General features: G+C 59.8%; 1 protein-coding gene across 4 annotated transcripts in view; it reads right to left on the bottom strand.

Moving 5' to 3' along the window:
* Positions 1 to 34: 34 nt before the first annotated feature.
* Positions 35 to 11,940, bottom strand: part of ARHGAP44 (Rho GTPase activating protein 44) — a 31,969-nt gene continuing 20,063 nt past the window's right edge. Inside the window, exons 10-21 of one of the 4 annotated variants that reach the window (XM_055723072.1) lie at positions 11,390 to 11,517; positions 11,145 to 11,256; positions 10,686 to 10,767; positions 9,676 to 9,756; positions 9,481 to 9,594; positions 9,251 to 9,342; positions 8,811 to 8,991; positions 8,270 to 8,287; positions 7,746 to 7,967; positions 5,193 to 5,275; positions 4,756 to 5,100; positions 35 to 2,744 (exon numbers count right to left, since the gene is read on the bottom strand). In XM_055723072.1, coding sequence (XP_055579047.1) covers positions 2,596 to 2,744; positions 4,756 to 5,100; positions 5,193 to 5,275; positions 7,746 to 7,967; positions 8,270 to 8,287; positions 8,811 to 8,991; positions 9,251 to 9,342; positions 9,481 to 9,594; positions 9,676 to 9,756; positions 10,686 to 10,767; positions 11,145 to 11,256; positions 11,390 to 11,517 — 1,607 coding nt within the window. In that variant the 3' untranslated portion in view covers positions 35 to 2,595. The remainder of the gene's footprint in view (positions 2,745 to 4,755; positions 5,101 to 5,192; positions 5,276 to 7,745; positions 7,968 to 8,269; positions 8,288 to 8,810; positions 8,992 to 9,250; positions 9,343 to 9,480; positions 9,595 to 9,675; positions 9,757 to 10,685; positions 10,768 to 11,144; positions 11,257 to 11,389; positions 11,518 to 11,940) is intronic. The other 3 variants (XM_055723081.1, XM_055723079.1, XM_055723087.1) reach the window with 3 other exon arrangements.

The raw sequence follows: 11,940 nt of genomic DNA, 5'->3' as shown, positions 1-11,940 counted from the left end.
GGCTCAGCCTGGGAGCAGGGCTTGGTAGGATCTATGGTGGCCTGATCCTGACCTGGCATGGTGGCTGTGTGCCCGGTGGGATGTCAGGGAGGGGGGCAGGGGGGGGGGTGACAGGAGCACCAGAGTCACAGTACCATGTGGCTGTGTCCACCATGGCAGAGGATGGGAATGGCTGGAGAAACACGGTGAAGCCACAGTCGTAGGCAGGGATGGAGGTGGCAGACATGAAGGTGGAAGTGGAGGAGGTGATGCAGACGGGGACAGAGATGGAGGCAGAAGGGGAGGAGATGGAGGTGGAGATGGCAGTAAAGATGGAAGTAGGTTTGGGCTGAGGTGGAGGAGGACATGAAGGCAGAGGAGACCGTCTTTTGCTGGAGGGTTGCTCCGAGTGGTGTCACTGCTTGTGCCACAGCTGTGTCCCTGCTTGGCAGCAGGGGACAAGTGTGGGTTTGTCACTCGTGTCACCAGGCAAGCAGCAGCCCTAGGCACCGTAGGCTCCCCCAGGCACCCATGGGTGCCCACCATGCCCAGGACCACCACATGGGTGCTGGCAGTGGCATGGGAATGCTGCTCTGCACCGCAAAGCCACAGCTAGGAGGGGGTGGGAGCCCCAGTACGAGTGGCTATCCCTGTGCCAGACCTCGGGGATGCTGTGCCTACCTCCTTTGCAGAGGCCCTGCCTTGGACCACCAGCACGGAGGACTGCGATGGGATGCAGATGCGCTCCAGGGCTGTGCCACCCCAGCACCCTGGGCCACTCGGTTTCCCTACCCTTGGGTGCTGCCCTGCCCTGGTGGGTGTTTGTGTCGCTGGGGCTGAGCCATTGCCATGCTGCTGAGCTGCATGGGTGGCATCCCCCTGCATGGTCCCGGCATCCCCATGGGGAACGGGGTGAAGGATGTGGCATGTCCAGGCTGGGGATCCCCCCCCCCAAAAAAAAAAAACCATAACCAGTGCAGGCAGAGCACCCTACCTTCCCCGGCACCCATAGGTGTGATGCCCCAGAGGTGCCTCCATGCCTTCCCAGGCAGCAGCATCCCCCAGAGCATTCCCTCCCTGTACCTCATGGACATGCCTCTCCACGCCTTGCGAAGGGGAGTCTGGGCTCCCACCCCATCCCACCAGACTGGGGGAGCTCCTGGTGCCGTACAACCCCACTGCTGCCCGTCCACCCTGGTACTCACCTCTGCACACACGCTGCTCAGCCCCAGAACACAGGCAAGGACCTGCTGCAACCAGGTGGGTGCCCACCCCGGGACTGGGACCACCCCAAGCCTGGCGCTGCCCCATCCCATGGGACCGGGACCACAACAGCCTGCACAGAGCAAACCCCATCATTTTATCAACCCAACCCTCACTAAACCCCATTTCCTACAGCAAAGTGCCCTCTGAGGGCTCATGCCCAAAATCCATCAGTAGGTACCAATCCAGGCTGGGACCATGCCAAATCTGGACTGGGACCAGCCCGAAATCTGGGCTGGGACCAGGCCCTGGATCTGACGGTGCCTCATCTCACAGGACCAGGACCACAACAGCCCACCCAAAGCAAAATCCCCATCATTTTATCGCCCCAACCCTCATTAAACCCCATTTCCTACAGCAAAGCACCTTCCGAGAGCCTCCATCAGTGGGCACCAATCCAGCCCTGGTGCTGCCCCATGGCAGCAGGACCACAACATCCCGTACCGACCCCCCACACCATCGCCCCCCCAGCCCTCATCCCCCCTACATAACACCCCCCGCCGCCGCTGCCACAGCCAGGCAGGGTGCTGCCGGCGCCGACAGGTATTAACCAAACGCCAGCGCTGCCGGGCAGTTCACAGCGGGTGGCACATGGATTTATTGATTGCTTTGGGGTGCTGGTGCCCCCCCAGTGCCCACCTGGGGCGAGGGGCACGGCGCGAGCGGGGCGGGGGCCAAGCGCTGCCATTTCCATCCTCCCTCTGTGCACCGGGTGGGCGGCAATGGCTCCAAAAAACCAAATCTCTATATATTTTTTCTATATATATATACAAATATATAATATATATATATCTCTGCCGATATATATATATATCTATCTCTTATCTCTCTGGAAAGGATAATTAATCTTTGTTAATTTGTCTTTGCATGCACAACCAAAGCCACCAACCCAGGAGGACAGCGGGTGCCGAGGGATGCGTACCCTCACCCGCCAGCACCCCGAGAGCCTGGGGGGGCCACATGTGCGTCCCCAGGTTATTGCTGGTCAGGTCCCATCCTGCTCCGGCAAACAAGCAGAGGGAGAAGAAGCCGAAGAAATGAAATCCCGCTGCAAAGCGCCGGCGAGCTCATTGTCACCTGGCTGGTACCCAGTGGCACCTGCTGTCAGGGCACCAAAGGAGATGGTGGCATCACCCCAGGACCATGGGTGCTGCGGGGTGGCGGGGGGGGCACAGGCACCCAGTCGAAAGGCAAAGTCTGGATAAGGCAAAAAAAAAAATGAAATAAAGAACAGCGACTGCCCCCAAACCGGGCGCTTTGCCACCCAAAACTGGCGTGCCGGTGGCCCTCGGTGCCGGTGGCCGGTGCTGGCCCCTGGGTGCTGCAAGGATGAGCTTGGGGACAGGGACACTGTCATAGGGCTGTGCTCTCCGATTCCTCCTCCTCCTCCTGCCGAGCAGCCGGGCCCGGCCCCGAGAGTCTCTGCGGTGCCTCTGGCAGGTCCCGGCACAGGGTGGCATCCAGGGGGACGTGGAGGGAGGGGACCTCAAAACGGAGCAGACCTGCGGGAGGGCAGAACGATGGGGGACGCCAAGGTGGGGGCTCGGTGGCAGGACACCTCACCGGGGCTGGCACCGTGTTAGTGCCACCACCAGGGATGCCACTACCTGTCCCTGTTCCGTGCCACCCCAGCCTAGCCAGGGCCTGTGCCACCCGCCCGCTGTCCCCACGCTGCCTGCCCCCCGCGATGCTCTGCTCTCCTCCAGCGAGCACAGGTGACACCGCTGTCCCCTCTCCCAGGGGACCTGCAGGGCGAGGCTGCACGTGTGATGTGACAGAGGGGGTCCCACAGTCCGCGGCAGGCAGTGTCACCACTGTCCCTCGCCGAGAGCAGAGCAACCTCCCCCCAGGTAGCAAAAGTCCTGCCTGCACCTGCCGGGCTCTGCCACTGCTGCCAGAGTGGGGACTCCACCAGGTGACACCTCCCGCAGGCACATGGCAGGGACCGGTGCCACCTGCCACTGCCCAAGCGCCACCCAGACTGTCCCCCTCAACCAGCGCAGCCCCCAATGCTGCAGGGACACCGCGGGGGGGACACCAACAAAACCCAGGGACAGGGAGGTCACCACAGCAGGACAGCAACACAGGCTCGCGGTGCTTCTTGGGGACGCTGCCACCTTCCTGGGGACAGTGTCACCTTCCTGGGGACAGCTCTGCCTTACCAGGAACATTGCCACCTTCCTGGGGACAGTTGCACCTTTCCAGGGTCATTATCACCTCCCCAGGTACACTACGACCTTCTGGGGACACTGCCACCTTCCTGGGGGCATCACCATCTTCCTGGGGATGGTTCCACCTTGCCAGGGATATTGTCACCTTCCCGGAGACATCACTACCTTCCTGAGGATGCTGCCACCTTCCCAGTGACACTGCCACCTCCCTGGAGACATAACTACTTTTCCTGTGATGCTGTCACCTTCCCAGGGACATTGCCACCTTCTCGAGTGCATTGCCACCTTCCTGGGGATATCAACACCTTGCTGGGGACACTGCCACCTTCCTGGGAAATCATCCCCTTCCCAGGGCCACCACCACCTTCCTGGAACAGTTCTATTTTGCCAGAGTCAATTGTCACTTTTCTGGGCACACTGTCACCTTCCTGGGAACGTCATCCCCTTCCCCGGGCCACTGCCACCTTCCTGGGGACAGTTCTGCTTTCCCAGGGCCACCAACACCTTCCTGAGGATAGTTCTGCTTTGCCAGAGTCATCATCACATTCCCGGGGCCACTGCCACCTTCCTGGGGACAGTTCTATTTTGCCAGTCACTGACACTTTCTCAGGGATACTGCCACCCTCCTGGGGACAGGTCTGCTTTGCTAGAGTCATTGTCACCTTCCAAGGGCCACTGCATCCCTCCTGGGGACAGCTCCGCTTGCCAGAGTCGTTGTCACCTTCCCAGGGCCACTGCCACCCTCCTGGGGACAGCTCCGCTTGCCAGAGCCATCGTCACCCTCCTGGGGACGCCGCCACTTTCCCGGTGACACCTTCCCAGGGCCACTGCCACCTTCCCAGGGATACTGCCACCCTCCTGGGGACAGCTCCGCTTGCCAGAGTCATTGTCACCTTCCCAGGGCCACTGCCACCCTCCTGGGGACAGCTCCATTTTCCCAGAGTCACTGTCACCTTCCCGGGGCCACCGCCACCTTCCCAGGGCCACTGCCACCCTCCTGGGGACAGGTCCGCTTGCCAGAGTCATTGTCACCCTCCTGGGGACGCCGCCACCTTCCCGGTGACACCTTCCCAGGGCCACTGCCACCCTCCTGGGGACAGCTCCATTTTCCCAGAGTCACTGTCACCTTCCTGGGGCCACCGCCACCTTCCCAGGGCCACTGCCACCCTCCTGGGGACAGCTCCGCTTGCCAGAGTCATCGTCACCCTCCTGGGGACGCCGCCACCTTCCCGGTGACACCTTCCCAGGGCCACTGCCACCTTCCCAGCAGCGTCGCCCTCCCACAGGGCCCCCGCCCGCAGGGACGGGGCTGTGTGTGTCCCCCCCCCCCTCCCCCCGTTACCTGCCAGCGCGGCGTCCCCGGGGCCCGCGGCGTCCAGGCGGGGCAGCTCCGGGGGCTGGGGGGGCGCGGGGGCGGCCGGGGGGGGCTGCGGCGGTGGGGGCAGCGCGGGGCGCGGCCGCGGCTTGGCGCTGGGGCGGGACTTGGCGGCGGCGGCGGGGGGCGGGAGCGGGGCCGGCGGCGGGGGGGGCTGCCCGGCGGGCAGGCAGGCGCCGGGGGGGGCGCCGGGGGGGCCGTACGGGGAGGGGGTGCTGGGGGGGGTGGGGGACAGGCTGGCGGGGGAGGGCTGCCCCCCCCCCTGCTCCCCCGCGGCCGCCCGCGGCGGGATGGGCGCCAGCTTCTTGGCCACTGCGAGACAGAGACAAGGGGGGGGGGGGGCGGGTCAAGGGGCTGGGGGGGGGGTCGCAACCAGCGGGCACCCCCCCCGGCCCCGCTCCTACCTTTGCGCGGGGCGTGCGGGCTCTGCTCGGCGGGCGGCGGCGCCCCCCCCGGCCCGGCGCCGGGCTCCCGGGGCTTTCCCGTGCTGGGGCGGCGCGGAGAGAAGAGGAGAGAAGGTGAGAGCGGAAAGTGAGAGGTAAAAGTAAAAGTAAAAACTGAAATGAGACAGGCATGGAAAGGAACGAAAAATAGAAATTAAAGGGGAAAAAAAAAAAAAAAAAAGGGATGCAACTTAAAATTTAAAAGGCAAAAGGACTGACAGAAAATCCAGTGAAAACCCGAAACAAAACAGACGAGTAAAAGGGAACGAAAACTTCAAAAGGGAACAAAAGACAAAGGTAATGACATCAAAATGCAAGGAGGATAAAGAGTTTAAAAAATTAAAAAATAAACCGAGAATAAATAAAAAATGAAAACAAGAGAGAAATGAAAAGAAACGAAAAGCAGAAATAAAATAAGAAAAGGCAAATTTAAACTAAAAAAAAGAGAAATTAAAAGAAACGAAAACAAGAAATAAAATTTTAAAAAAAGACAAATTAGAATTAAAACAAGAAAGAAATGAAAAGAAACGATAACCAGAAATAAAATTAAAAAAAGAAGACAAATTAAAATTAAAACAAGAGAGAAATGAAACGATAACCAGAAATAAAATTTAAATAAAGAAAAGAAGGCAAATTAAAATAAGAGAGAAATGAAAAGAAACGATAACCACTAATAAAATAAATAAAAAAAGAAAAGGCAAATTAAAATTAAAACAAGAGAGAAATCAAAAGAAACGATAGCCAGAAATAAAATAATAAAAAAAGAAGGCAAATTAAAATTAAAACAAGAGAGAAAAGAAATTATAATGATAACAAGAAATAAAATGAATAAAAAAAGAAAAGGCAAATTAAAATTAAAACAAGAGAGAAATTAAATGAAATGAAAACCAGCAATAAAATAAAAAAAAAGAAGGCAAATTAAAAGTGCAATGAATGAAAATAAAGTTAAAAACCAAAACAGAGTGAAAGTCAATGAATAATTAACAAACCCCCAAAATAACGAAATAAAAATACGATGAAAATCGAAAGTTAAAAAAAGAAAATAATAAAAATAAAATAAAATGATAAAAAAAATCAAAAAGTAAATATTAAAATAATAAGTAATAATAATAACGAAAAAGAAAGTGGCCAGTTGAAAGCACAGCGGGAGGCAGAAGCAGGGCGAGCTGCGAGGTGCCCCCTGCAGCGCGGCCCCCCCGGCCCCCCCGCCGTTTGGGGGGCATTGCCACAGCGCACGGCGGGGTGCGGGGGGGCCAGGCCTGGTGCCAGGGTGAGGGGCGAGCGGGGAGAAGGGTGGTGGGGAGGAAGGCTGCAGCGGCTGGGCCTGGGGAGGCCCTGCTCATCCTCATCCCGGGGGTCTGCGGTCGGGGGGAAAAATAATAAAAAAGCAGGAGTGCTGCCGGGGGGGCAGGGGAGAGCGGCGGTGGAGCCCTCATGCTGCCAAAGCCCCCCCACCTCATCCCACGGCACCTGACTGACCCCACAGCACAGGGGCTGCCACCCCCACCCATGGGTGCACCACGGAGGGTGGGGGTGTGAGGCTCGCGGCCAGTTCCAAAGCTCAGATTCCCTTTTTGGGGCAGAAAAGTGGAATTTTTGTGCTTTCTCCCCTCTGGCCTGTGCAAACTGGAGCCAGACACAGACCGTGGCCAGTGTCAGGGCCCAGGGAAAGCTCAGCGCCCTCAGGCTTTTTCTGGCACCTTCCCTGCAGCTCCAGCCCCCATTCGGTACATCCCAGCGACACCCACTGCGAGCCAGGCGAGCGACTGCTGGCACATCCTCGAGGGCAGCGTGGGGCTGGCAGGCTGGGGACATCGCGGTGGCCGCTGGGATGCTGAGCATCCTCTCCTCCTGCTGCCCCCCAGACACTGCTCCCCACCCAGGGGTGCTGAGCATCCTCTCCTCCCACTGCCCCCCAGACACTGCTCCCCACCCAGGGGTGCTGAGCATCCTCTCCCACTGCCCCCCAGGCACTGCTGCCTGGGGACCCAGGGATGCTGAGCATCCTCTCCTCCCGCTGCCCCCCCCAGGTACTGCTCCCTACCCAGGGATGCTGAGCATCCTCTCCCACTGCCCCCCAGGCACTGCTCCCTACCCAGGGATGCTGAGCATCCTCTCCCACTGCCCCCCAGGCACTGCTCCCCACCCAGGGGTGCTGAGCATCCTCTCCCACTGCCCCCCAGGCACTGCTCCCTACCCAGGGATGCTGAGCATCCTCTCCTCCCGCTGCCCCCCAGACACTGCTCCCCACCCAGGGGTGCTGAGCATCCTCTCCCACTGCCCCCCAGGCACTGCTCCCCACCCAGGGGTGCTGAGCATCCTCTCCCACTGCCTCCCAGGCACTGCTGCCCGGGGACCCAGGGATGCTGAGCATCCTCTCCTCCCGCTGCCCTCAGGACACTGCTCCCTGCCCAGGGGTGCTGAGCATCCTCTCCCGCTGCCTCTAGCATGGCCACGGAGTTCTCTCGCTGCTGGATTCACACATGGGGAGGATGCCAAAGTTGGGGACCTTACCTTGTCCGCTCGGCTCCTGGGGGGAAGCCGAAGCTGGTGGGAGGCGGGGAAGGGGTAGCTGAAATATCCGGCGATTGCTCAGGAATGGGCGAGTGGGGTGCAGCGGGGAGCTCAGTGGGCGGCGCGGGAGGCTGAGCGCTCGGTGGGGTGGACGATGCCTTGCGCACCACCGAGGTGCCTCGGCGAGCCACCCACGAGGTGTCCATCACCCTGACACCCATGCTGCAGGGGACACAGAGACAGGCTCTCAGCACCCGCCACGCAAGAGGGGACCGCCAGCACTGTGTCATGGCTCCTTTGGGGTGCCTGGTCCCTAAAAACACCTCTTCCACTGGGAATATGCTGGGCATGAACCTCCATGGCAATAGGGAAGGGGTGACAGTGTGGGATGTGCTTGTGTCACCCACCAGCCACGTCTCCCTTCCCCAGGTACCAGCAGGCACCAGCATCCTCCCAGCATCTTCCCAGCTTCCTCCCAGCATCCTCCCAGCACCTTCCCAGCACTGCTGCAGAGGATACAGTACCTTTGGATTTTCCTAAGGCTGCATGGGCAGAAACACACAATTATTAGTGTGAAAAAACCCTAAACCTTGACAGTGCACAGTGAGAGCCCGCTGCCAGGCTATGCCAGTGATGGGGAGAGCTTGGGACATTTTTTGGAGATGGGGAGAACCCCGGGGACATTTCTGGGAGATGGGGTCAGCCCTGAGGGTGTTTTTCTGGAGCCAACCTGACTGGCTGCAGTCCCCGTGAGGTGGCATGGTGGGGGCATGCACGGGTTGGGAGTGGGGAGTTTCCCCTGGGGCAAAGCCTGCAGACCCTGGGGACCCTAGGGCACCCAACCCCGGCACGGCACAGCCCTGGTGCACGCCACGGGCCACCCTACTCCCATCTCCAGTGGGCTGGGGGCTCACCTGAGCATCCCCAAGAGCCCAGCATGGAGAGCAGGGGGTTTCTCCCACCCCAGAACCACCCAGCCTCAAACAGCTCAGTACCACCTGCCCCAGGGTGGTGGCAACACCACGTCTTCCCTCTCCCCAAACCCTGGCACTGCCAAGACCCTACCCATCCTTCTTGTAAAACTCCAGCATCATGTTGTCCGTGGCCACGCTGAGGGGCCGCCGTGCCTGGTCGTGCTGCCGGCGGTCCGCGTGGTCCATGTCCGGGGAGGGCATGGAGCTGTAGTTGGCGTTGTGGTTGATGTGCATGGGGCTGCCATAGTTGCCCGTCACGTTGAACTCGATGTCTGGGGAGGGAAACAAGAGCGGGGGGACGTCGGGAGACGTATGTCCTCAGTGAGGGGTGAGGTGGGGGTATCAGCACCAGGAATGCTTGCGGGTGCTGGAGCAGCTAGGTTGGGCTCACCGCTGTGATGAGACTTGCCAGATCTCTGCTTGAGCTCCCCTCGCCCAAGCCAAGGCAAGCAGAGGGGGCTGGCAAAAATAAATATGGGAGCTCTGCACCCCCGCCCAGCCCAGCCCACCACGGCGGCGGGCACAGCCTACCTCCGGGGAAGAACCAGTCGGCGTGCTGGATGAGCGGCTCGATGATGCCCACGATCTGCAGTGAGACGGTCGTCATCATCTCCGTCATGTTCCTGCAAGGCGGGGGGCAGCAGTTTAGCAACCCTACTGCAGTCCAGCCTTATTCCCAGCAGGATTTTGGCCCCAGACCCTCCCTCCCCCCCTCCCCCAGCATCCCTCTGGCACACTTGCTTTCCACCCAGACACCTTACCCGTCCGCCTGCGGCCAGAGGAGGTTGGGTCCCAGCACGATGGCCACATTGCTTGGGGTCATTTTATTCGTGTCCTGGTACTCCGTCAGCTTGGCCAGGAATTTAATCACATACCTGGAAAGCGTGAGCTGTGTCGGTGTATCAGGATTGCACCCTCTCCGTCCCCTCCCCGGGTCCCGCTGGCCCCAGGCTCACCTGATGTTGTTGTAGTTGGCTTTGGGCAGCTTCTCGCAGGTGCTCCAGAGTGCCTGCAGCCGCTTCTCCTGCTCCGGGATGCTGTGGGGAGGTGGGCGAGAGGGTTATTCCCCATCCCCACCCCACCCCGGGGCTTCTGACCCCTCCAGCCCTGCTCTTGGGGACTCTGCAAGACCCTTGAGCTGCTGCCAACATTATATAAGTAAACTAACCCCCCAAACCCTGCCAAAAAGAGAAGGAAACCTTTTGGCAGCGGGTTGGATGCTGGTCCCCTCCCCACCTCTGTGCAGCCCCCCCGGAGGGTGTGTTTTGGGGATGTGTTTGCTTTGGAAGGGGACATTACTGCAAACAGCTCCCCAAAGCAGCCCGCTCTGCCACCTTGGGGACCATCCCCTCCAGTGAGCCACCTCCACGTCCCTGCCGTGCTCCAGCGCTCCCAGGGCAGGCAGGGGCATGGTCAGACCTATATTCAGGCACCACCAAGGTGCTTCCCACCTCAATAGGAGATGCTCCTTCTCCCACCTCCCTCTGCCCAACATTCTCCTACCCCAAACATCTCCAACAGCGGAACAGGCATGATGGTGCCACCTCAGCTGGCCCAATCCTGCTGGGTTTTGGGGGTCCCGTGGTGCAGAGCACCCCAGCAATGCAGGTGGGAGCTCCCTTGGCCAGCTGCCCCCCAGGGTTTGCACACCCATCCAGAAATGGCACCACAGCCTGGCACCCAAGGGCTTGCCCAAAGATGCTGGGAGAGCTCAGCCACCTTGGCCAGAGTGCTTGGGACCAGGCTGGGGACATTAGGGTCAGGAGACATCAGGTCCACCCTCAGTGCTGGGACCCACGATGCTCAAGGAACATCATGGGAACCCCCCTGGCTCTCACACCCCCGAGGAAACATCCTAAATTCTGTGAGCCATGTCAGAAATAACTCATGGCCCCCAACCACCCATGGGGACCCAAGATGTCATCATCTGCGTCACAGAGGAATGGGGGGGATGCCCCAGACTTACTTGGATGCCTGGATCCACTCCTCGTACAGCTCAAACGTCATGAGGGGCTCCGGCAGCTCTCGCAGGTAGGATTTGAGGGCTCCTGCGGCACACAGGGGACACGAGGCTCGGCACTGCGGGTGGCACTGGCCAACGGGCACCAAGTGGTTTCGGTCCTCAGCATTTTGACTCACATCCCTCCCAACCTTCCCACCCCTCACATCCCAAAGCACCCGCTATTCTCCCCAGCTTGGTGGAACCCATAGCATCCCCTGACCCTCAGCATGCACCTTGCCACCTCCACCAAGGCCTTCCTAGCTCCTCCCCGATTCCCTCCATCATTCTTGCCTCCACCACTAGTTACTGGCCTCCACCTAGACTTCACGCCACTGCTTACCATGCTCTGGGTGCCCATGGTTGGCACCGGGGGGGCTGGATGGGCCATCCCACTCACAGCCCCTGCCCAGAGGCAGCACCTACCTGCGATGGCGTGGGGGTCGGCCGAGTACTCCTGCACATCCACCACACAGCAGTCCAGGGCAGCCTTGAGCTTCTTCAGCTTGGAGGCCGAGGGAGCCACTCGGAAGAGACCCTTGGCAGAGGACACGGGAGAGCGTCGGACAAGCTTTGGGGCCGGGAATGTCCCCAAAGCCCCCTGGTTGCTTGTCCCTGCCATGTCCCCTTCCATCCATGCCCAGCCAAGGGTGGTAGGACATGGGACCCACCTCCTCCTGCATGCCGCACTCCAGGAGCATCGTCACGCACGCCTCCACGGGGAAGGCGATCTCCCGCCCGCTGACAGCCAGGTGCTCCTCCAAGGGCTTCCCGAAGGAGGGCTTCTCCATCCACGCCTCTGTGACGGGCAGAGGGGGTGAGAGGGAGGACACGGCGGGAATGGTGCCGGATCCAGCATCCCCTCCCCGAAAGGCCCTTGGATCACAGCGTTTCGGCAGCAAAATATTCCGTTTGGGTGTTGCTAAAACAACAGGACCCCGCACCTCTGTCCTGGGCAGCTCGGGAAGTGCTTTTTAAAGATGAAATCCAAACAAAATGTTTTCCAATCATCACACGGGACATTTCAAAGGGGCTGGATAACGTTTTCCGGGGGGAGCAACCACGGGCAAACCTTTGCAATATTTTCCCCCTTCTTCCATCACAGTTTGAGGCAGGAATATTTTGTGGGATCGAGAGAAAAAAATAAAATACAAATCACTCCCTGCCCCGCTGCAGCGATGGCAGCACCCCGAGCCCTGCCCCGAGAATGCGCTGCTCACAG

The sequence above is a fragment of the Falco cherrug genome, chromosome 1, assembly GCF_023634085.1.
Source record: "Falco cherrug isolate bFalChe1 chromosome 1, bFalChe1.pri, whole genome shotgun sequence".
Lineage (NCBI taxonomy): Eukaryota > Metazoa > Chordata > Aves > Falconiformes > Falconidae > Falco > Falco cherrug.
The sequence above is the reverse complement of the archived record's forward strand: the minus strand, read 5'-3'. Positions and strand labels throughout refer to the sequence as shown.